Source organism: Dermacentor silvarum, chromosome 9, assembly GCF_013339745.2.
Source record: "Dermacentor silvarum isolate Dsil-2018 chromosome 9, BIME_Dsil_1.4, whole genome shotgun sequence".
Taxonomy (NCBI): Eukaryota; Metazoa; Arthropoda; class Arachnida; order Ixodida; family Ixodidae; genus Dermacentor; species Dermacentor silvarum.
Window position 1 is genome coordinate 13,828,298 of NC_051162.1, and position 26,217 is coordinate 13,854,514.

Below are 26,217 nucleotides of genomic sequence, written 5' to 3' on the forward strand. Positions count from 1 at the left end.
AAACAGATTAACGAGGCAAATTTTGCAGTAACCGTCGCTGCTCTTGAGAACTTTCGGCAGCGGCGTAATCGTGCGGCTGCCAAAAGTAACAACGAAGTCAATTCACTTGGTTAACGCAATATTAACTCTGTTCTCTGGTCTAGCTCTGCGCCACCAGGTGGCGCCACCATGCAGACCGTTTACGGTGGCGCCTCCGCTAATCCGGTAAAATGCCCAGTCCGCTTGCGTTTACCGATATACCGCCCTACGAAAAAATCTCCTATGAAGTTATACGTGCCACGTATCTATTCTTACGTGCCAGGTATCGATTCTAACGAGCCACGTATCCATTCATACGTGCCACATATCCGTTCAACATGTGCCTCGTATGGAACCACATGTGCCCGGTATCCATTAATATGTGCCTCGTACGGAACAATACGTGCCACGTGTGGCACCATATTTGCCATGTATCCATTCTTCCTGCCTTAATTTTAAATTCGTGCGTACATTGTATGTGCTTCTGTGCGGCCATGTCTGGCCCCAAGCTTAAGCCATGCAATCGTATTCGAGTCTTGTAAGAGCTTTCATGCATATCTGCATGGTATGAAACTTTTTACATATATTGTACAACTAACTCTGCAGGATCACTTGAATATCTGTGTTTGCCCAATATTTACACACACAAATCTGTTTCTTAAGTCATACCGTAAGCTTACTGGTGAGTCAGGGGCGGATCCAGGTTTTTTCTGAGGGGGGGTCAGCTTCTGTCAATGATGATGATGATGATGATGATGATAGTAGCTTTTCTTATTTACCGAAATTTGCCGTTTTTCCTGCCGATAAACCCGCGTTTTATACGGCTAAAGCAACACCTGTAGCCCTCCGTGGTGGCTCTGTCAGCTCAGGCGTTGAGCGGGAGATCGCGGGATCAAATCCCGGCCGCGGCGGCCGCATTTCGATGGAGGCGAAATGCAAAAACGCCCGTGTTCTTGCGTTGTAGTGCAGGTTAAAGAACCCCAGGTCGTCAAAATTAATCCGGAGCCTTCCACTACGGCGTGCCTCATCATAACTGGTTTTGGCGCGTAAAACCCCAGAAAGAGGAAGAAGACCTGTAGCGAAGCCAGGTATCGGTTTCTCCGAGCTTATAGAAAAGGTCGTTGCCCAATACAGCCATGGGCTTGGCGGCTGCGCCTTATAATACAGGGTGTTCAAAACTAAGCTTTATGGTTTTCTTAAAGCTAGGCACTGGGTGGCACGCGAAGACCACCTGTGCAAATAAGTTATGTGGCTAGGAGGGCACAAAGTGAGATGATAATTATCGCTGTGAGCAGCCCAATTAACTAAAATTGAACAATTATTTTGTTGACTGCAGTAAGTGGGTATGTTTGTGTTGAAAACTTAGAGGCAGTCGAGTTTCTACACAGTATCAGTCGGAAGAATTATTCTTGCGTGTCCCCGCTCCGAGACTCCAAATTTCAATTGTCGTACTGCGCAGAATAATCGAGAATAAAGACGCGAGAATTCTCATTAATTCCCGTGAATGATCATGAACCTCAGTGACCACTTCTGTGGAGGGATGGCGGTGCCATCTTCTCTCTTGAGTCGTGGTGGTGTGTTGACTAGAGGAAGTTCTTGAATACGGGAGTAACACTCCGCTCCAACGCAGCAACCACTACGCTGGTTGTTTACGATATGCGAATCACCGCGTATGAAGACTCACGACGCCACCTACAAGAATAACGATGTGGCGTAGTAGGCGAGAGCGCGAGCCAGGTCTTCATGTTTTGTTTCCCACGCGACGTCATCATTTTACACAAGGCGCGCATCTGCTCCCGTTTCTCTACCACGCGACGCCATCATAGGCCCGCGCGCTGGCGTTGGCCGCTGACGTCACGCTCCCCCACTTCGCAGCCGCGGCTCGAAGCTTCGCCCCGCTCCGCGAAAACACCCACTCAGATAAACGGATCCGGCGGGCTGGAGCCTCCTATGCTTAATGTACGACAATAAAACTGCGAAGTTACAATGAAAAACTTGTAGCGTGCGAACGGTACTGTGCTCGTACTGGATATTGTCAACTTGTAACTGTGATCACAATGAGTGCTACAGTTAAAAAAAGATGCCTATGCGTAGTTCTTAGTTTAGCTGTTAGTTGTTATTATTTATATATGAACACTTCAGCAAGAGATCTCTTTCATTAAGCAGGTTGGTCGCAGAACCGATGACAGCCAATGAGGCAACCGTTGACACCCCAAGGGGAAACTAAGTTAATCAGGCGGGAAGCCGCTCAAGCGGACCTCGGCGTGTTTGGCAAAAACGCCGTCCCCTCGTTCATTCGACGCCACCGACGGGACGAGTAAGGCACGGCAGGCACCAGGAGGTCCAAGTTGTTCATGAGAAAAAATAACTACGGCAACTTCGCGACACCACACTCCTACGGAATACAACTAAGCTTGTGAGCGAGCTAGCTTTACTTCTACATGTCTGATACCACTGGTACTCGCGAAAAATACTTTTGAAGAATGCTGGTGGCCATTTTTTTATTTTTGCGACAGGGCCATCCCCCTGTCAGCGAGGGGGCGATGCAGAAATCTAAGGGGGGGGGGGGGTCAGGACATCCGGACATCCCCCCTGGATCCGCGCCTGCTGGTGACGTGTGACTGCAATACAGCAACAACTGCGTACGTTCGTGTTTTATTTGTTATTTACGCTCCGGCATGTCGTTAAGATTCAGGCGTTTTGCCGTTATAAATAAGTTTGCAGATAGGCTATAGATATATATGTTAGTCCCAATTTTGCGCCGAACAATCATTTACCTAGACAAAAAGTGGGTAAGTGCTGGCCATACCAAGTAGCAAACACGGCAAGATAGCTCAGTGGAGTCGTCTAAGGAAGCCTTCCTGAGGGCCTAACAACGGTTCCTGCAGCCCCATCCGGAAAGTGAGGCCGCCTGATCCTTGTGCACACAGTAACCAGTAACACTGGTTGTGCTAAACGTGAAGTAGACGTTTTAGGGGCCTGAAATGCTGTAATACCATTCGGAGATGAACGGCACATACTCCGAGCACTGGTTTACGACCATACTGTTGCCCAACATCCCCGCCAACAGCGTCATTGTTATGGACAATGAGCCCGATCAATGTGTTCAAGAAAATGCGCCCACAGCGTCGACACAAAAATGTGACATCCAAGCATTGCTTACAAGGCTGTGAATTGCTTGGACCTCAGATATGGTTCGTGCTGAACTGTTGCAACTTTCAAAGGCAGTGAGCGCGCCCAACGCTGCCACTGTTGCTGCTCAACATGGTCATGAAATGTTACGACTGTGAATTCAAGCCAATTGACAATGTAAGGAGTAACGTGAAAGGGGGCCACGTAGGCATGAGAAACAGCGAGTTTACTTTGGCGCATGTTGAACAGCTTTTTCCAGAGGCACTGGCATGAGTAACACAAGAAATGAGAACAAACCGTTGCGCCCATGTTGAGCATGATGAAGGTGAGGTCTGGAAACGGGATGTGATAATTGTTAGTCCAATCGAGCCGGTCAGTTTTAACCCTAGTGGTTCAAGTGACTCTTCTGACGAGTCTAGCTCAGCATTGAGAGATATCTAAGAGCGTACTAAGCTATTTTTTCTTTCTCATTTGCAAAAGTCTAGCCAGAACTGTTCACTGTATATCGCTGAACGGCAAACTCGTGCGTTAATTTTCAACCATGCTGAATGTTTTAATCCCCACTAAATTTCTCAGGCATATGATCAGAATTATAGCTAGCGTATATAGCGAAGTGCATTCGCATTCTTTTTGTCATGTTTAACAGAGTAATGCACCGCAGAGACCCTACATCCGCCAGAAAGTCATGCAGTAATTTTCTTTCATGGCTGTAACACATGGGAAATGAAGACGGAAAAGCATTTAATTTTCGTGTGGGCTTACTGCTTCTTTAGCGTTTCATCACTCATGTCCTTTCTTTCGCAATGCCCCGTCGAGGGTCTGTTCACTAAAAGCATGAGTTAACCAAGCCATGCACCTCCCTCTTTGATTGCAAAAAGCATGCCCACACACAAGTTCAAGGCTTTGTAGTGGAGGTGCAGCGCTAATGCAGAAGTCGTAACGCTCATTTACAAAGTCACAAAGAGTGTAGCTGCAAGCATACAAGGCATGTTCCACTCACAGATCAGATATGGTGTTAATTCGGCTGTTCCGCAGGCAACCACAGAAAAAAATTTGGGGCAGCTTCACAGTAGTGGTGCGAAGACTGGGCGAACAGCGAAGCTGGCGAGACCACCTAGCTTTATCTTGGTTCGGCCAAGTTTTTGCGAGCTTATGCTTCGAGACCCGGCCACGTCTTGCGCAAGATCACCCCGTAGTCATCGACAGCCCAAGGAGTACGAACACTCGGTCATTAAAGTATCTGGATGCTTGTGCACGCTTAAACGCTTTTGCTCCGTTTCGGGGGCTCGGAACACCAGATCTTCCGCGAATCGCCAACGTTTCGCCGCCGCTTCGGCGGCGCGATACTCGGGATCCGACCGAAGTCGTCTCACTCGCTCTCGAGTAGCGGCGCGTAGGCTTTCGCGCCGCGCTTTTTGTTCTTCGGGAGTGACGCTCTTCTTCAGCTGCCCCATCTTCGCGGCGATGTGCTCGGCGCGGAGACGGCGGGGCTTTTCTGTCGCCGCGGCGACGGCACGGAGCTATATGTCGTGTAGGTCGACCCAGTGACAGCTTGGCTCCGCCTTTGCGCAGCGGCGGCAACCACTCCGCACGGCGCGTCACGTCATGGCTCGGCAAAGCTAAGGCGAAGCGATGCGGCGCGCGCGATGACGTCACGGCTCACGCAGCTCTGGCGAGGCTCGGCGCGGTCGGCACAGCTGGGGCGAAGCGTTGCGTGCCGCATGGTGACGTCGTCGCTAGGCAGGGGTTTTGCAGCGTATACTCGACGGACCATCCTCGAGCTTAAACATCTTCGCTAGTTCAGAGGGGTATGTTCCATAGCACTTGGACCCTTTCTGCACGAGCTGCAGGATCAGCCCACATTTCAGCGTTACAGCTGACGGCAAACGCACAGGTTAAACAGCTTTGCTGTTAATAAAAAAAGTTATACTGAATGGCATTTACGAAGAAAAAAATGGGGCAGAAACTCCCCACTGGCGAATTGTCATATAGTGCGTAGCATCCTTTGTAATCATTACTTATGAAGCCTATACTCTACACTTGAAACCAAGAAGGTGTATTTTAAGAGATAAGCAGCTCCTAAAGATACCACACAGATTATCTCCCCAGTAAACTCGTTTTACCACCAATTTTGCGATTGGTAAATGAAAGAAATGTTGTAGTGCTTTTTTCTTAGATACTTTCCCGCCGACACACTCGCCTGCGTTCCAACGTGTCCCCTTCAAACGCTTCTCCCTGCTTTTGCAGACGCAATTCTCGGGTTTCTAGCGTTTTCCCCACATTCCATCCTATGCACGCTCTCGCCTGTGTTCTACCTGCACCTCTGATCGGGCTTTTCTTCTGCTTTGAGGCGCAGGTAGATCGCAGGCGTGAGGTTGCGCGGGGAGGAACGCGCAGAAAACGCTAGCAACCAGAGAATTGCGTCTGCAAAAACAAATACGGAAGAAATCCAGACACACTACACGGACGCGTGTAGAGTGGCAACAGACAAATTCACAATAGTGGCCCTCAATCAGTCGACAGCGATAACGGCCTCCATTCGGACCACTTCGACCTGCACCGTGGAGGCAACAGCCATAGCACTGGCCCTTCGAGATGAAGAGGCAAAAGAACGATCTGAATTGGTCATGACGGACTCCCAGCCAGCATGCCGTTCGGTCATGATGCGTACCGTCTCACACAAAATCCACAGAATTCTAGGCACCGCCATAGAATTGCACCATGCGATGATGCGGTGCCCGGCGCACTAGGGACTCAAGGGAAACGAGAGGGCGGACCAAACTGCTCGAGAAATAAGCATGCGAGCACTGATCAGTCCTTTCAAGAAATCCCCGACAGTACGACTTTCCTGGTTTTCCCAGTTAGGCACTCATCCGGAACTAAATCACGTCGGACAATGGTTGTGTTGCTACCCGTATCTCGCAGAACGTGTGCTACTTGTCCTAGTTCTCGTCCCTCTAGAACTGGCATAGCATATATCCACTAAGAACATTGACGGCTTCTCGATCGTTTTGCGGCATTGAATTGCCGTGCATATTTCTTCCGTGGATTCGGCTAGCGAACCAGAATCTGCGCTGCTTCATCGTCCGGAAAGCGTTTTCTTGCGCGGCGCCCCACTCAAACTGCGCATCCTTTTTAAGGAGATCGCTCAGGGGAGCTGCGATCGAAGCGCAGTGTGTAATAAACATCCACAAACACGGCGATACCAATGAATGACTGAACCTGTGTCAAGCAGGTTGGTGTGGGATATTCCTACACTGCGGCTACGCGCTCCGGGAGTGGCTGAATGCCGCCAAAGGAAATATGTCCAAGGTACGCTATCTTAGACAGACCAAACTGGCACTTCTCGTGGTTTAAGCGGAAGCCCGCCTCGTAAAGTCTGTACAGCACTCCATCTAAACTGCGAAGGTGTTCATCCTCGGTGGTTCTAACAACCAGGATGTCATCTAAGTAGACCACACAGGTTTGGTTCTTCAGAGGCCCTAGAACTGAATTCATCACGCGCTGAAATGTTATAGGGGCCGTTCGCCACCCAAACAGCATGTGATTGCATTCATACATGGCCGACGGACTGCGAAAGGCTGTCTTGCACTTATCTTCTACAGCAACGTTAATCTGTCAATACCGAGTGCGTAAGTCGAGCGGCGAAAAGAACCTGCAGTGGCGGACTGTGTCAATAGCGTCGTCAATGCGGGGTTAAGGGTACGAGTCGGGCATCGTAAACTTGTTGAGCTGCCTGTAATCCACGCAGAAACGCAAGGACCCATTTTTCTTCCCCACGAGCACGCAGGCGCTGCCCACGGACTTAATGAAGGCCTAATTAAGTCCGCGGCAAGCATTTAGCTACTTGATCTGCGATCACGGTGTGCTCCCTCTCAGCGTACTTCTCAATGGTACGCATATCGGAGAGTGGTTCCCTGTAGGTATTCGATGGAGGAACATCTTAGTGTCCGGGAGATCGGCGTTAGTGTCAGCGAACACCGCTTGATGGCGAGCCAGTATCGAACTTAAGGTAGGTGAACTAAGCGGCTCACCTCTCGGCGTTGACGAAGGCCAGGTCTGTACTTGGCCGCGATCGATGGTGATTTGAATGTCGTCGGACAGTAGAAAATATGTTCCGAGAATCATGTCGGCAGGCAGGTCCTCAAAGACGGTGAAGGCCGAGAGAAACTGTCCCTGCCGTTGTCCGGACATAAACTTCGAGCATGCCCACTGGCATCACACTACCTCCTAGTCCGTGGAGTGGAGGCTGCGTCCACGGGGAAATGGTGTTGGGAGCATGAGGCTAGTGTAGTACCATCCACTCGGCGCCGATATCATTAGGTGCGGACAAGTCGCCTATTCCTTCGACATGCACTGGTAACAGTGGAGCTGGGAAGGCCTGGTATTGAATTCGGGACTGCGGCGATTGGGACGATTCGGGCCTGTAGCGATTCCTCGGCGTGGTGTCCAAGACGTCCGCAAGAAAAGCAGTCCCGGCGGGCTGAGAGGGGTACTGACTGTCCAGCCTGCGGCGCACCGAAAGTGAGAGGGCGTTGAGTACACTACTGCAGTTCCGCTGCATTGTGAGCGAAAACCAGGGGTGAGATCCCAGGAGACTGAGAAGACAGGATGACAGCATGAGTAGAGTCGCACAGTCCGTCGACCACGTACTGGCGCGCAGTTGGAGACGGGCATGTGAGGCCGCAGTCGTTGAGGAGTAGGAGCTTATCGTAGAGCTTAAGTAGAGCTTGTCGGCGCGACCGCATACGCATGAACTGGTCATCGTATGGGGATGAGAGCGGGCTCAAGGCACGCACTAAAGCTGCACTCCATTCGGTCCAAGTTTGGTGATTACAGCCATCATATCGATGTCATGCTTTGGTGGAATCGCGAAGTCGACTCTCGGCAATCGACATTTTGACGTCGTCAGGTCAAGAGTACCGACGGGCCAGGGAATTGATGGTTTACAACCAGACTGTCGGATTATCCGGAAACCCCAGATATTATGGAATTTCTGTGAGACATCGCGGATGCAGCGCGGTACGGGCCAAGGCTGTGGCGACGGAGATGGTGGCGTCTTCGAAGCACTTGGTCATGACAGCGATTGCCTGTGTGAATAAGCGACGTCGCTGGAAACCGTCTTCGAGGTAGGAGTGATGATCTCTGGCGTCGATGCTGAGGTCGCTTGCGGCGCGATACGGGAAACAAGCCCATGGGAGCGTGTACGGCGTACCTTGGCGCCGAGGTAGTTTCCATATCCACGGCAGTTGAGTCGCTGACCTAAGCTGTGTTGACGGTTGCAGACAGCGTGCTGGCTTGGACAGGAGCGGTAGTGAGCTCGGTTGCAGAAGCCAGAGTAGGAGAAGCAGCGGTACGCGAAGTGTGCGTCCGCTACCCAACACGGTGTCCGACTGCGGTTCATCCAGCTGATGTTCGAAAATAGGCTGCGTCATTGTAACGGAAAAAAGGAGACACAGAGACAGTACCTGTTCCTGGGCCGGCTGTTCTATTATCTGCCCGCCTCCTCTTCTTCCGCTACTTCGCTCCTCACGCAAGCAGCTGAGCCTCGGTGCCCTTCTTCCACATCCCAGCACTAACTGTTACCCCCATGCTGGCTGACAAAATATCGCGTGAGAGGTTTGTGCGCCCACAACCAGGTGGCCGTAAGCGTAGAAAAGTTTGCCATTAATGCCCAGATGGCGACACGGAGCTTTTGGGACACGAAACGGAAGGACGAATGAAACGATGCAGAAAATGGCATCTTAACAAAACACAGCGCCAAAAAAGGCTGTCGAAGGAACGACCAACACGTGCATTGTCTCCCAACTTGACGCTGCCTCGAGTTGCGAGACAGCGCCCGTATTTTTCGTTTATTTGCTAGTCTACGTCTTTTTCGCGCTGTTTTGTTGGATGGAACCGCACCAACTCGCCCAGCTTTCAGTTCTGATGCATAAAATTACTCCGGGCACCCAGCCAAAGTATGCTGTGCATTAAAACCGAAGACAAACTTCGCCAGACTGAGATTTCGAACCCTAACCCTTCATAATATGCAGCTACTGGCACGCGCCTCGTACTACTCAGCGACGACGTATTTTTATTTTGTATTTCCTGGTATTTATTTCAGGCGCGCATAAATCCTGCGGGAACTAACACATAAACGAGCCAAGAAGTCTGTTTCAGTTGCAGAGCGACGAAGACACATTGATACAATGTTTAAGTTGTCGGAATGCAGCGCCCCCAAGCAGCGCTGCCTCTTTCTGTTGCTGCTGCGCCAAGCCTAGCAGGCAAGTGATAAGTGGCCGCGGTAGTCGGCGCTCAGACGCAATAAAAACATGTGAGTTCATCAAGACTAGGCGTGCTTGGCCTGTTTCTTCAGTGGCTGCACTTAGCGGGCAAACTACTAGGCGTGCTTGGCATGTTTCTTCGGTGGCTGCGCTTCGCGGGCCAACATGGTTCACATTCACTGAGCATCAAATGGCGACGAGGTGAAAAGTTTCAAGTGAGTCGGTGTTCCCGCACGGCAGTTTCAAGTGAGTCTGCGTTCCCGCAAGGCTCGCCAACCCGTTCAACATGCCAAATTTTGGCAGTCTCGAACCATTCGAGGGGGGAGGAAACGACTGGCCATGCTATGTGGACCGGCTCGAAGCATTTTTCGCGGCGAACGATAGCGCCGAAGACAAGTAAACGTCCGTTTTTATCAGTTGTTGGGGCCAGAAGACGTATGTGTTACTTCGCAACTTGGTAAAACCCGATAAGCCGAGTGACAAAACCCTAGCAGATTCTTTGGTTCTTGGAAACTACTATTGCCCGAAGCCGTCTGCAGTCGTGCAGCGTTTCCGTTTCAACTCCCGAGTTCGCGCGGAAGGCGAATCTATCAGCGGGTTCATTGCTGCGCTGAAAAGCCTCTGTGAGCATTGCAACTTCGGTGCCAAACTAGAAAACATGATAGGCGACAGTATTGTGTGTGGTGTGAACAACGCAGACATTCAAACAAGATTGCTGGAAAAAGCGGACCTAACTTCCCAGGATGCCGTGCAGAGAGCCCTAGCAATGGAAGCAGCAAAAAAGGATGCCGAGGAGATTGCACAAGCTAACCGTAACGGCATCTTTTCGACCCACCGCGTCTCGTCAGGTTCCGTGGCCGCCACCTGCTATCGTTGCGGGGGTGGACATGTTGCATCCGAATGCAAGCATGTGAAGACCATCTGCAGTTACTGCCACAAACGGGGTCAACTGGCGAAAGTTTGCAACACGACACGAAAGGACAGCCAATTTCGACACACATGGGGTTGTTTCAGTACACCCATTTGCCTTTTGGAGTGCCGTCAGCTCCTGCGATATTTCAACGTGAGATGGAGAACTTCCTGAGAGGGCTACTACATGTGGCCGTCTATTTCGAAGACATTCTTATCACAGGTGCTAATGATGCTGAGCATTTCAACCTTCGTGCTGTGCTTCGCAAGCTTCAAGAATCTGGCCTCAAAGTGAAACTCGAGAAGGGCCTTTTATTCGTGCCACAAGTGGAGTATCTTGGGCACATCATCAGTAAGAAAGGCCTTTCGCCGAACGTCGACAAGGTGGCTCCCATTCTGGATGCCCCTGCGCCAAAAGACGTCAAAGAACGTCAGAGTTTCTTGGGGCTTGTCAATTTCTATCGGCGTTTTTGTCCAATCTTTCCGCGTTTCTTTCTCCCCTGCACTCTCTTCTTTGTGATGGAAAGAAATGGGAGTGGGAGCAGAATAAGCAAGATGCAGTCACATCCTGCAAGCACCTGGTGACCTCAGCTCCAAGTCTCGTGCATTTCTGCCCTGACAGGCCTGTGTGTCTCAGCTGTGACGTGTCACCTTATGGCATAGGTGCAGTTCTGGTTCACAAAGATGCTGATGGCCGAGAACATCCGATTGCTTTTGTCTCACGCAGCTTGTCAAAAGCAGAACGAAACTACAGACAACTTGGCAGGGAGGCCCTGGCACTCGTGTTTGGTGTAGATCGGTTCCACCAGTACTTGTGGGGCATACCGTTTGAAGCATACACTGACCACAAGCCAGTTCTTGGACTGCTAGGTGCCAACAAGCCTGTCCCTGTGCAAGCATCACCAATATTGATCAGGTGGGCTCTCAAGCTATCCACGTACGAGTACGCACTTGTATACAAGCCTCGAAGAGAACTTGGCCATGCTGATGCTCTTAGCAGACTGTGACTACCTAACAACAGCAGCGCACTGCCTGACCCTGCCGAGATTTTCATGTTGGAGGAGGCCTATCCACGACTTCTTTCACCTGCTGTGGTGGCACGAGCCGCCAGGAATGATCCAGTTCTGGGTCACGTTGTGCATTCTGTATTGAAAGGAGAGAGCCTCCCAGCTGGACCCGAGTGGAACCCTTTCAACACAAGAAGCTCAGAATTCAACCTCCCTGAAGGCTGCTTACTATGGTGATCAAGAGTCGTGGTTCCAAAATAACTGCAGGCCCAAGTACTTGGAGTACTTCACGCCAGTCACTCTGATATTTAAAAAAGCAAAATGATTGCCAGGAGCCATGTCTGGTGGCCAGGCATAGACAATGACATTGCCAACAGTGTGAAAAGCTGCGCTACGTGCCAGGCTCAACAACGGGCTGCGCAGCCGGTCCAACAGATGCCATGGCCGTTTCCGCACCGACCCTGGTCACGGCTTCACATTGATTTTGGGGGACCATTTCTAGGACACACGTTCTTAGTCATCGTGGATGCTTTCTCGAAGTGGATAGAAGTCTTTCCTGTGTCATCCACATCTGCAGAAGCTACCAATTCTGCCCTGAGAATTGCATTCGCTTAGCACGGCCTCCCTGACGTAAGTCTCTGACAACGGCCCTGCGTTTACCAGTGCACAGTACCTTGAGTTTCTAACTCGAAACGGAATACGCCGCATGCTAGTACCACCGCATCACCCCGCCTTGAACGGTACAGCATAACGAGTGGTACAGACCGTAAAGAACAAACTTTAAGAAGTCTGGCTCTGGCAATTACAAAACACAGATTTCCAAGTTCTTATTTCATTATCGGACAACCCCACATGATTTAACTGGTCGGCCACCATGTGAGCTCATAGTGGGGAGAGTGTTCAAGACCCCGTTGGATGACCTGCGGCCTATTCTACAAGCATCGGTGCTCTTAAAACAACTAAAACGAAAGTTGAATGCTGACAGAGGGTCACGGCAGGCACAATTACTCCAACCAGGAGATAAAGTGTATGCGAGAAACTTCCGCACAGGTGCACCACGGGTACCTGCCAGTCTTTTGGATGTCAATCCACCGTCGGCCCATGTCCTTTATCAAGACGGTTCGACATGAAACCGACACAATGACCACTTGCGCCTTGCGCAGACAGCGCCATTTCGTCCTGCTGGCGCAGAAGCTTTTCCTCAACTGGAGCAGCCGACCATCCATTCCCCAGCTGTCCCGGATGTGCTTCATAAGAAAGAGCCAGACATACATCTCCCAGCTGCACCCGACGTGCTACATGAGGAACAAAATCACCTGTAAGTGCATCTAGAGGTAGCTGTGCCGTGGACAACCCTGTCATGGCTGCACCTTCCACTCCAAAGTTGCGGCGTAGCACAAGAACTCGAAAACCTGTGATCAAGTACTCCCCGTAGCATGTATCTTAAGAGGGGAGGAGTGATACAATGTTTAGGTTGGCGGAATGCAGCACACCCAAGCAGCGCGGCCTTTTTGTGTTGCTGCTGCGCCACGCCTAGCGGGCAAGTGATAAATGGCCGCGGTAGTCGACGTTCAGACGCAATAAAAGCATGTGAGTTCATCACGACTAGGCGTGCTTGGCCTGTTTCTTCAGCGGCTGAGCTTAGCGGGCCAACTACTAGGAGTGCTTGGCCTGTTTCTTCGGTGGCTGCGCTTCGCGGGGCAACATGGTTCACACTCACTGAGCCATACGCAATTGCATCACACATACACAGGTCACGATAGAGTTCCTATTCATTTCTGAAACGCTCTGCTCAGGTTGCGGCCAATCTTCACAACATACACGAAAATGGTGGTAAGGATAAGCACCTCACCAATACAGGACACCAACCTGCACGAAATTCGATTTGTTCGTATCAATTTTTCAGTTGGACGATCATTTGAAAAAAATGAGCTGCTGATCGAAATTATGGGTTCGGAATTCCGATCCGAGATGCCTGTTTTGTACAGGCTATGCACATTCCATTAGGATGTGCTGAGGGGCTTCCAGTGAGTACAAATGTCAAAGGGTACATCGCCACAACTAGTTGGTACCAGATATCGCACGGAATCAGAATGTAAATCAGCCTTTGCGAAGTGTTTGATGAAGCACATCCCAAAATAAAATAGCTTCCTTGCAACCTATAATACAATGTTCAAGTGTTTCAGGTACACCACAGGAGCGACAATTATTGGACGTCACGAAAGTGTCTCTTGAACGTAGCCATGTCCTGACAGGCAAGGCTTCAGAATGTAATGAAAAAAATTCACCGATGATTACGCTACACCGTAATGCGAAATTTGGCCGCAGCTGTACAGGTGTCTTGAATTGGCCATAGGGTGTTTCAATTAACTCGGGTCAAACTTTAAAACTATGCAAATGGTACGTAGCTGTAAGAACCAAGGTAATATCGTTTGCTATCAATATTCATTTTTGCATTCCGCCTAATCACATGATTAGTCCCAATTAATTAATCAACTTCTCAATTATTACAATTAGATGCAAAGTGTGAATGATAAAATTGTGGAGAAACGTGAGAAACTCCCGATACAGCTTTCTGTTGCTCCACACGTGCTACATAAAATTGTTTTTCCTAGCGGGAAAGAATCCCGCGAATACACGCAAAATTTTCGCGCGACTGGCCACTCGAGGCACTTTGCGTGTATACGCGGGTATCGGCAGACGTGCTCACCGCACACCTTACCAATGAAGTCATCGGCGAACGGACGACGGTGGTTTATTGGCATCCCCTCTGAAACGCGGCGCTGACAAATAGTCACCAAGTCTCCTTGAGTTGCTACAGGCATACATGCATGCTATACATGCTTTTCATTCTAGCACATTTGTATACATATCTTTAATCTCTTTTCTCTTCCTCAAAATGTGTCTATCTATCTTGTGCTGCTACCTATGCGTGTAACCGATCCGGTCGTATCCATCTCATCCCTGTTTTTTTTCTACCAATGATCTAAACGTCTTTTGCTTATCTCGAGCGATGACCAGTTGATGCTTCCGTCCACTTTATATCCAAGTGCTTCTGGAAGGTGTACATTACCTCCGGGTCTCACTGGGCGAATCCCTTCGCATTCCATTAGGATGTGCTGAGGGGCTTCCGGATTTTCGCTGCAGCATACACATGCCTCATCTAGTTTCGAATATTTGCTCCTTTATGTTTTTGTCCTTAGGCAACCCGCTAGAGCCTCAAATAGCAAGGCACTGTCGTACAGAGTGTCCCTACTAATTTCTTCTCATTCTTGTAAATCTTCACGGTCTTCTGTCTCACGGCATTACCCCCCGGGCAAAAACACGCCCACCCTCCGGGCAGGTCACAGTGCAGCATCAGCGGACGGGTTATACGGCTTTAGCCGGGCAACATGAACTACACCAGTCTGGACCGGCGCAGATGATAACATTGGCTTTGCCGGTGAAATCTCATACGTCAAGTCGGTAACTTGGCGCAGCACGCGATAAGGACCATGGTGGCCTGGTAGACGCTTCGCTGAGAGACCAACGCGTCTAGTTGGCGACCAGAGAAGCACTAAGGATCCAGGAGCGTAATAGATATCTTTGTGAAGACAATCGTAACGCTTCTTCTGTGACATCTGTGACGTCTGAAGGCGGTCGCGCGCGATATGACGCGCAGCGTGCGCCCTTGTGATGGCATCTTGTGCGTATTCCGATGGTGGTTGTGGAGCGCCTGGTATTAAAGTATCCATGGGCAGTGTCGGTTCCCGGCCAAAAAGAAGATAAAACGATGAACAACCTGACGTATCGTGGCGTCACGAATTATAGGCAAATGTAACAAAGGGTAATGTAGCATCCTTGTCGCGGTGGTCGGTGGAAACGTACATGGAGAATATGTCGGTTATGGTGCGATTCAGTCGTTCGGTGAGGCCGTTTATCTGAGGGTGATAGGCGGTGGTGACTGTGTTTTGTGGAACAAAAAAATAAATTGTGGGGTTTTACGAGAGCGTAGAAGGTCATCGATGACACGGGACAAGAAGTAAGGACCACGATCTGTGAGCAGTTGAAGAGACGCTCCGTGATGCAGAATAACATCGTGGAGAAGGAAGACGGCAATATCGCTAGTACAGCTGGTTGGAAGTGCGCGCGTAATAGCGTAACGCATGGCATAGTCCGTCGCGACAGCGACCAATTTGTTCCCTGATGCCGATGAAGGGAAAGGTCCGAGCAAATCGAGGTCGACGCGGGAGAACGACTCTACTGGGACATCGATAGGCTCAAGAAGGCCGGTGGGAAAGTCGGTGGTCTTTTGCGTCGCTGGCACAGTTCGCAGCGGCCAACATACTTCTTTCTGTGCGGAGCGAGAAAGCCCAGGCCAAAAGAAACGACGCCGCACGCGATCATAAGTGCACGTTACACGAAGATGGCCTGCTGTAGGTTCGTCGTGAAGTTGCTGGAGGACAGTAGAACGCATGTGCGAGGGTACCACCAGCAAGCGCTCAGGGACTTCCGGGCATACACTGTGGCAGTATAAAGTTCCATTATGTAAGGTAAATATCCGGAGCGACTCGTCAACGGCCACGGTACTCAGACGCTTGATGATGGAACGTAACGCCGGATCACGCCGCTGTTCATCACCGAAATGAAGAAACTAAGTTTTGAAAGGACACAGGAATCGGTGTCAGGGTTGGTGCTGTCGGGTGGATCCACGGGATAACGGGACAGGCAGTCCGCGTCCTGATGTAATTGGCCAGACTTGTGCATGACGGAAAACGAGTACTCTTGTAATTGCAAAGCCCAGCGTCCGAGAGTGCCTGTAGGATCTTCCACCAAGGAAAGCCAGCAGAGCGCATGGTGGTCAGTGAGTACCGTGAATGGGCGGCCACTTCGGAGTTCCGTGCTTGGGTGATGTTGAACAGGCAGCGTACCCACACCTCCACCTGAAAATGTTGTACAAAAAACGTATATTCACAAATATTTACAGGCGAGTAGCACAGGCGTCACAGCAACTAGCCTAGACTGGCGAGGAGCAACCTCTACTTCCTCTTCTTCGGTGCCGATCTTCTTCTGTCTCGCGGCAATATGATTGCGTTCGAGCATCGTCGTCTTCGTCCACAGCTGGCGCGTTGGCACGCGTTCGTGCTAATGCTCTGCCAGGTGAAGAAGAGGTTTTCCGCGCAATGCTCGGGAGCGAGATAAGGAAAATGAGAGAGAGAGAGAGAGAGAGAGAGAGACGCATTCACGCAGCGGGTCTGTTGGAACGCGGTGTCGGCATTGCAAGGCGGTGGAACGTTGTGTCGCCATTAGAACGCGGTGTCGGTGTTGCAAGCTGCGCTATGCAACACGCAGTGACGGCCGCAAGTCCGAGAGAGAGAGACTCGCATTCACGGAGCGGGTCTGCTGGAGCGCGTCGTCGGCATTGCAACGCGGTGGAACGCGGTGTTGGCATTGCGGCCAGCTTCGGCCAGCTTTGCGCGGCCTAGTGCAAGCTTTCGCGTTTTTGTCGTCACATCTTGAAACAATAAATAGTCCAATTACTGATGTTGCTATTAATAACCATGGTATATTCAATATGCTTCTGTGGCTGGACGTAAAGAAATCATCTGGACATGATGGCTTCAGTAATAATTTTTAATGGGATACGCTGAATGGGTGTCTAAGTGCTTGCACGTATCGTTTTCTAAATAATTACATCCCGCTGAAATGCCAAACCACTGGGAAACAGTAGAAGTCAGGCCTCTTCATAAAAATGGTAACAGCTTATCACAAACTACCAACCTACCTCTTTTATTGCCACACCATGTAAACTTCTTAAGCATATATGGAGTGTTCTTTAGCTGCAACAAATTTTTAAAAATTGCCGGTGGCATATTGCACAATTCTAACCTTCGAGCTAAATTACTCGATGAGGCAGCCAATGATTCTCCGAGAAATCAATATGTCTAACTATATAAGTACTCTAGTTTACTTTTGGTTACTACTTTGTGGCACATATTTCAATATACGAATTATAGCTAGTGAGCTCGCGAGGCATATCCACTTGACAGGAACTCTGAGGATGGCGCCGCTTCCGAGATATGCGGCGTCAAACTCGCGGTAGAAATGCACTGCTGTTGCACCCACGCTCGTGCTTCAATGCATAAAACAGCGTTTTATTCAAAACAAGGTGACTGGAAGGCCATTGCATTTCGTCGGCCACTTCGAAAATTAAAATTGCGCGGATGGTGCAGTTCAGAGAATTTGTTCCAAGTGAATACGCCTTGCGCACTCGCCGGCTACAATTCGTAGATTGAAATGTGCGCGGTAATGTATATAACAAAAAAGTTATTTAGCGTAATAATGTCGATTATTGAATCACGCCTTTTCATTTCTCCTAGGGTAATGGCTGCCACATTGAGTAAACTAAGTCAAGTGTTAGAATGGCGCTATGTGCCGCAATCAATCTTTAAAATTTTGGGCAGCTAAGAAAAACAGCCTCTGTAATAAACGCGCTACTGAATATTTCAATAACCACCATATCATTCCGAGTAGCCAACATAGGTATAGGGAAAGCATTTACTACATGCACTCAATTGATAACCACTACCAACGACTTGACCAAAGCGATAGATTCCGGCAAACAGTGAGACTCTATATTCATAGGCATCGCTAAGGCTTTTGACAAGGCTTCACACAAGAAGCTACTACACAAGCTTAGATTTACAGAATATTGCACTCTTTGTACAGCAGATTTTAGCTGAGATTTTAAATCTAGAATACCTTTAGTCTGCTAACCATCCTTCACAAAAAGCTTCCTGTCGACTCTGACATTTCCCAGGGCCGGGCACTCGTATCCATTTTCACATTTTGTCCTCTGACATTCCTCCGCGTTTCAAATTCTGCGCAGACCACTGCATCATGCATTCAGAGATATTGAGGGTCACTGAACAGCTGCATCTAGACAGGATATTTAAAAAGGTTGTGAACTAGTGTGATGAGCAGCAGGTGTCCACTAACTTCGAAAAAAACAACAAACACGGCTTTTATGAAATCTACGCGCAAGCGTTCACCTCTGCACTTTCAGGATTCAACTGGTAATATACCCTTGGTCGCGCTTTAACCCATAAAATATCTGGGCCTCTGAGTTTCTAAACAGCAAGTTAATTAATGGAGCAAGTTATTGGGTGTCCAGCTCTGCAAACAAAATACTTTTATTCATCCGACGACTTAGGTTGAGTATTCCCGGCGTTCTCCTTCAACGGAATTGTACAGCCCACCTAGATTATGCGGCAGTCATTAAGCATCAGCTTACTTATAAAGACATTCATGTATTCGAAAATGGACAGTGCGGTTCCTATTTACTAATATCGGGAATACTTTATGAAACTGACTTGAACCAGCTCATACACGATGTCGTATCACAGCCCTTCCTGAAATGTTTTCATCACACGTCCGCCACTGCAGTGCTTCGATTTATATTTTTTTTTACTTAACGACGTGCACTTAACGCACATTATTTTGTGTTGTAGCGCTAGATGGACCCTGCCCCCCCCCCCTTTTTTTTTCTTCCTGCTCCCCTATCCTGCAAAAACTTTTAAAGTACTTGTATTTAAATACAAAAATAGGAAGCAGCTGTGACGCGTAAACATGTGCGCTTTTATGAGGCAGTATCGTTTTGCGCAATAAATATGTACTCAAGCATGCAGAAACTATTCCAACATGTACTCCTGCTGCAAGAACAGTTACACGATTAGAAAAAAGTCGCAGTTTCCCCCGAAAGGCGAAGCATCGATTGCGATAGCAAGTTAGTGGACAGCTATGCGAAGTAAGGATTGTAGTTTCATCGGGCGTATAAACTTGTAAACATAGGCATACGAACTAAATGAACAAGCATGGTGTCACGTGCGCACAAGCAAACATGAACACATATCACTAGATGTCCGCAGAAACTCACTGTCAGAAGGTTGGAGTGACGAAGCGCGGCAGCAGCAGCCAGAGAATTGACCTTCGTGCTGCGTCTCGGATCGACGCGAACTAAGCCGCGAAAACACAGCGCACGGTTGTGTCCCCAACGCAGATGGCTTTCAAATACAGCGGCGCGGGCAGGACGCTGTATCTTGAAATACACCCGCCCGAAGTAGCATGCGCTCCCACTCCCCTATAAGCCCCTTTATCTTGAAAGTAACGACACTCTCCTCCGCGCGCGCGCTTTCCTACTCAATTCTCCTCGGATTTCTACCCTCCCCAGGCCGGCGCGATGCGCACGGCACGCTGAACCCTCCAGTGGCTCGCTGCCGCCACATTAGGATCAATGCGCGCGCTTGTTTATTCGGCCCTTTGAAGGGTTATATGGGAATTTACCCCTTGTGAAACTGTCGTCACGAAAGTACGCTTCCGTTAGATCGGCGTGACATTTTTTTTGAAGCTGCTTCGATAAAAACAAGCAGAAGCGCTCCGAAAAAAAATGAGTACCAAGCAGTGGCTGTGCGGTTTGCCTCTCCGTCGCCAATTGGGCTGTTCGTAACGCGGAGGTGTATTGAGCGCATATAATGTAAGCAGCATAGAATATACGCAAGAATTTGTTTCATATTCGTGACTCTTAAAAAGCTCGAAGAAGGTACCCAAGAGGACGGGATATAGTTTACTTAAAGCGAATTCGCGTGGGCCAAATCCTTTGCACCAATGTCACTGTGCAAAATACGTGCTGTGTTTGCGAAATAGGCAATAAACACACGCGCCTGTATTCTGTAACGATGGCACGACGAGAAATTGTATTCCATGACCTCTGGGACTAACCTAAGTCTCTCAAAAAAAAGAGAAAAAAGAGGCTGAATGCTCACAGGTAAGACTATGGCAATTGATAATCAACTTACAGCATTCAAGAGTTCAGGGAGATTTCATAAGCGCTTGGCTTGTACGTTATGAATATCCGCGAATAACACATGCCAGATACGTATAACTTAGCTTTCTTGCGTACGGCTATTTACTTCACGACGGCTGCCAAGATATTGAGCAGTTGTTAACTGACTTTACTTTCGCTTAATCAACTCACGTTCATAAGCCTATATGCAGGAAAGAGGATAATTGTTTGGTTTAATTCAACTAAATAATTCTTATTCGCGCTTTTTCGCACGATGAAAATCGCTACCTAGTGTTTCATAACTGACCCCACTGAACTACAGAATGATCTAGGCGGCGCCGAATGTTGCGGACCGGACTAGTAGGTGGTTCGAAAAAAAGTGCTACGTTAACTACTCAGTATCTCCACTCGGCGCTCACTCACACGCACACACATAGACACACAGGCGCATGCGCACACACACGAAAACACGCACCCACACATGCACACACAGAAACACACACATACATGCACACACACACGCGCACACACATAATTACAGAATAAGAGTTACAGCTATTAACTGATAAATTACATACAATTGGAAACTAACGCACGCGCGAAAACACAAAAAAAAACTTTCACGGCGCGAAGAGTCAACAAAAATTTCAGTGACTCACTTAAAAAAAAGAGAAAAACTATATGCACAGTTATAGGTGTTCTGTATTGAACTGAACGACGAGTCCGGCTATGCAACGGGCATTAAAATCATCATGCAACTTCACCTACCAATATAAGGAAAGCGGAAACAATCACCTCGCAAAGAACGACGTGCTTAGAAGGGTCGAAATCCTTTCTCCCGATGTTATGGAGCCACTGCTTCCGGCACACGACATTCCGTTCTTCCCGGGGGATAGAAAATAATGCTAGCCCTTTCTCTGACCTACTGCTGTATGGAAACGCGCAGCAGCAAGGTATTTCCACGGAGAACGAAACCCAGGTTGTTACGGAAACACGGGAAAATTTAGGAAACGCACGTTCAGAGCGGCAGGGCGACCACCTCTTGGAAGGCGCATGGCGGGCGGAACTAAAAGCGCGGGAAAGAAAGTTTCGCGCCGTTTTCGTGACCTCAGCGTCACCTGACAGGGTCGTATCGCGGGCCGCAGCCATTCAGCGCGGCAGGTGCGCTGGCTCCGCGAAAGAGGGGGAGAAAAAGAGGAGGTTAACAGCGCCGGCGCGGGTGCCGCGGCGGAGATCAAAGAGTGCCGCTACTTTCCAACATCACGGGGCTTTACACCCCCCCCCCCCCCCCCCCACCTCCGGAGCGTTGCGCGCGACGGAAGGCGCCGAGATTGAACCGCGATCGCCAGCTTGCCCTCGCGTTCTTTCACTCGCACATAAGCATACGGCGCGCGGCGACGATTTTATCGCCCTTGACATTAACGGAACCTTACCGCGACGCCGCCGGCAGTAATTCGCCTAGAGTGTCCATATAATTGCTGTCGCAATAAAGAGACCTGAAGTCAAACGCACAAAATTAACTCTTCATATTATTGTCTGACTTCATTATTACTGGTTGGACTAACGACGCTGTTGAAAAAATTACACTAATAAAGGCTTTACGGACTAACTGGAATTACATAAATGGGATACAGCGCTTCAGAGGTATACTATAGACACACAACTGGAACATGAAGATGAACAAAGAAACGCTTCTAGCTTTTTCGCGACAAAGTTCAGCCTTTACCTGCTTGAGGTGCTCCCTGCCACCCTGCGCTTAGATGGGATGGATAAAGAGGCGAGGTGGTCTCGCACCAGACCCACCGTGCACGGCGGTGTAACAAAGGCGGTAAACATGCGCCTATAGTACTGCCAACCTAACTCAATAGACGTCGCTGGTGACGTCTTGGAGACTAGGAAATAGAATAGGAAATAGACCAGTTGTCAGAAGCTGTTCGTGTTCCAGTTTTGTGTGTTTGATGTACAAATGGCTGTATCCCAATAATGTTGTAACATATTTTCATAATTTTCAACATTTGTTGTGGCTCAGTTGCGCCTGTACAAGGCTAACATAACAAACACATAAAAGCTTTTAATTTGTGCTATAAATATTCGTTCGTCCGTACAGAAAATCAACGTCCTGGCAAGTGAAAGGCTTACCTTTATGATGTCAGGGTCTACGGCAATGTTTTCGACTGGACCTTGGGCGGAATCAGCTGCGGAGCGGTAAAAGAGAAAAATGAAATAATTGCGACACACCTTAAATTAATGCAATGCAAGCATGCTTAGTGTAAACGTATTCTGGTGCGATTAGCATACATTGCCTACATTGTCTAATAGCTTTGGCCTATGGTATGTGCTTAGTGATCGACGTGCCGTCACGGTCGTTGCATCGTCTTCATTGCAGCATTTCTCTTACGACTCACTTCATACCATCGTCGTCATGGCATTTCCGTTATGGCATCGTGGTCGTTCTATCATCTCACTCCAGCTGCGTCATCCGATTTTCGTTATGCCATCGTGGTCACACCATCGGCGTCATAGTCTTCGTGATACAATACTAGTCATCGTCGTATAACGACGATGACCACTACTGTATGACTGCTACTCTCATCTCTTTGTCCTTATACCGTGACATGCCACCGTAGTTATTGCGTCGGCGTCAAGACATTGTCGTCTTGCCGTTGTTGTCACGCTGTCGTTTTATTATAGTCGTCATTTCAGAAACATGATCCTATTGCCGCCATGCCGTCAGCGTCATACTGCCTTTGTTGTTCCATCGACATCATTCATTCTCCGGATAAAGCGTAATAATGTTTTATCCATTCAATCGTGATTACGCTGCCGTTGTCATGCCATCTTTGTAATTCCGTCGTCGTCAGAAAGTCGCTGTCGTGTATCCGCTGTAATAACGGATTCGCCATGCCATCATGGCCACCGTTTTCGTCATACAGTCGTCAGGCACCCATTATCATACTAGACTGTACTAGATGGGGGAAGTGGGTCCAACGCAGGCTCACCGCTGATGCTTTCTTTATTGAAAAGCTGGTGGCGCCACCGTCGCTTTCTCCCAAATGAGCGGCCCCGCGCAACGGCCGGACGCTTGTCGCGTCGGAGAGCCTACCGCAGCTGCATGGAGCTTTGACAGGCAGATACTCGGTGGCGGCAACAGTGATATTGTAGCGAGAGCTACATTGGCCGTATTCTCACCGTTTCGATGTGGTCGGTGGCCGCACCGCGAGCTGAGCCGTTGCCTAGCAACCGCGGCAGCTGGCAACGCTGCTCGTCGCGCCATATGGCATGACGTTGGAGGAGGAGCCGGTGAAACCGCGAGCTGAGCCGTTGCCTAGGAACCGCCGGCGTTGCATCGCCGGAGGAGCCGGCGTTGCATCGCATATATAGTAGGGGCGGCTCGGTGTTATTCGTCGGCAGATACAGCAAGTGAGTCGGAGAGACTGAAAGAAGTCAGGCTTCGTCGTCGGAACGAATCCAAGAGGAGGAAGAGAGCCGAGGAGACGGAGGAAGAACGAGCCGCACGCCTCGAGAAGCGTCTTAAGTACGAAGCGGCCAGGCGAGTGCATTCAGATGAGGATGGTGCGTCATCTAGTTCGGCATCTGGTGCCAGGGCCGCGGATCAACGACGGAATGAAACAAGGAGGACGCAACGAGGTGCAGGTACAAAATAAGAACGTGCTCGGTGTATCCAACAGAGTGGGCAGAATGATGCAGCTCGGAGAGCGCCGCGCCTTGCCGCCGATACAACGCAGTGGGAGCGTTGTATCGACGCGCATGTTCGAAACGCACTTTACAGAAAATCCGTTTGGATTTGTGTCGTGACGTTTGCGAAAGACTTTGGCATAACCGTACCTCTCGCTACGCACACCCAGGCATAACTGAGTTAAGCCACAGCCAATTTTCATCCCCCACCGATCTACTGTGAATAAAATGGAAAAAGAGCTTCGGAAAGAATGCAAACGACGCAACAACGACGGTGCGCCGAGCAGACGACAGCTACTCAGCCCGTGAGCTCGCCTCAGCCAATGAGCGCTGCCTAAACAGCCGGAGCCAACGTTTATTGGCCGGAGATTCAGAATAAGGCGACGGCAGCGCCGCCCCGATTTCAACGTTTTTTGCTTCACCCTCAGCGCTTGCCAAGGCGTCCGCTGGACCCACTCCCCCATTCTAGTACAGTCTAGTCATACCATCGTCTTGATGCCACCTTGGTTCTATCGCCTTTACTTCAGCTTCGTTCACCGATTATCGCCATGCCGTCGTCGTTGGACCATCACCGTCACGCCATTGTCGTCATAGAGTTTTCGTGATACGAGTTCGTTACGCCATCGTCATCGCAACGACGTCCTACCCCTGTCGCAATGCATTCGGTGTCATACCGTAGTTGTGATTCGGTCGTGGTCATTCTATCACCGTCGATCTAGCTATGTCTACCCCTACCCGTATGCTGTCGTCGTCATCGCATCGCCCTGACTCCATTGTCGTGTCATCATTGTCATTGCGTTGTCGTCATACAGTCGTCGTCATGCATTCTTTGTCATATAATCGTCATGATGCCGTCGTGGCCGTTTCATTATCGTCATTCTGACTTCTTCATCCGAATCTCGCCATGTCGTCACAGTCATCGCCATGCCAATGTAGTCCTGCCATCCTTTTCACGTGCTCGTTTGACCATCGTCATCACTTCAGAAATGTCATCCCGTTATGATGTAATCGTTGTGACACTGCCTTCGTTCCATCGACCTCATTCCTTCATCGTTTAGTGTAATCATGCTGCCGTAATTCAATAGTGATGCTGCCGTTGTCATGTCATCGTCGCCAAAGTCGCTGTCATGCATTCGTTGTCCTGTCTTCTAGGTCACCATCGTTATGCCGTGTTGGTCGTTGTATCGCCATCTCTTCAGCTTCGTCATCTGACTCTCGTCATGCCATCATCGCCGCGCCATCGTCGTCTTACAGTCTTCGTTTATGCAGTGGTCGTCACGCCATCGTCGTCATCCCATTCTCCTCAGACCGTTGTAATGCCATCGTCGTGATTGCGTAATCGTATTGCATTGGTTTTCATACTTTCGTCCTCATGTCGTCGTGATCGTTCCAGCGTCATACTCACTTCGTCATCGCACTCCCGTGATGGCGTCGTCGTCAGGCCATCCGGATCACGCAATCGTCGTCATACTATTGTCTTCGTGCCGTCAGCGTCACGCTGTCGGTTTGTCATCCTTATCACTCAATAAAAGTCATCCCATTGTAAATAAGCATGGCTGCAGCATGACGGTGTGTCGCTGCCATGCCTGTAGCCGGGGAGGGGGCCTAGAGTCGCCCCCCCCCCCGAAATTTCGAAAAGGGGGGGGGGGGGCGGATTCCGCTACCGCGCTGCGTAAAGCAACTAGTCAACAGGTACTCACCATGTGCAAGACTGAGCACACCTTTCCCTGCCCATATCCTACGGCGCTGAGTACATCGACCGAACGGGCCGCCGCGTAAGCGACCCGGAGCATCACAAAACAGCACAGGACGCCACACCCGACAGGCAGCGCCAGAGAAACAGAGAGGGGCGGCTGCGCTCCCCTTTTTGCCGCCACTGCGACCATCCCTCCCCCCCCCCTTCTCCAGCCACTGTCGCCCCCCCCCCCCGAAAGATATTCCTGGCTACGGACCTGGTCGCTACATTGCTTGAATGCTAACCGGATTCACACTGCATTTCACAATTGCTGGCTAACGAGAATTTCACAATTCACTAATAATCACCACTTAGAAAACTCAACTGCGGCTAAACTGGAGTGAAATCTGTTAGTTAGCCCGAATTCCTTACTAGATAACATCACCGTTTCTGTCGCAGTTCTTTTTTTTAGAATTCAAATTAGTTATTTTGTAAAGGCGTTTATTGCACGCAAGCGTTAGGGCTGACCGTCCGATCAGTTCAGGGAACCGCGAGCGGCGTAGTCCGAGCGATGCGCTGGAGAGACTGACCCACTAGACAGCGCTGGGAAAGATGCCCCACTGCATCGTCCCTCTTCTTCACTACAATTACCCCGGGGACGAAAAATGGAGCCGTACGGCGACCTAACAGTTC

At 49.7% G+C, this 26,217-nt stretch overlaps 1 protein-coding gene across 1 annotated transcript in view; it reads right to left on the reverse strand.

Annotated features, from left to right (window-relative positions):
- LOC125940061 (uncharacterized) overlaps positions 1 to 26,217 on the reverse strand; it is a 106,906-nt gene that overhangs the window by 75,414 nt on the left and 5,275 nt on the right. The window contains exon 2 of the mRNA XM_049655728.1: positions 22,293 to 22,348. Within this exon, the coding sequence (XP_049511685.1) occupies positions 22,293 to 22,348 (56 nt within the window). The remainder of the gene's footprint in view (positions 1 to 22,292; positions 22,349 to 26,217) is intronic.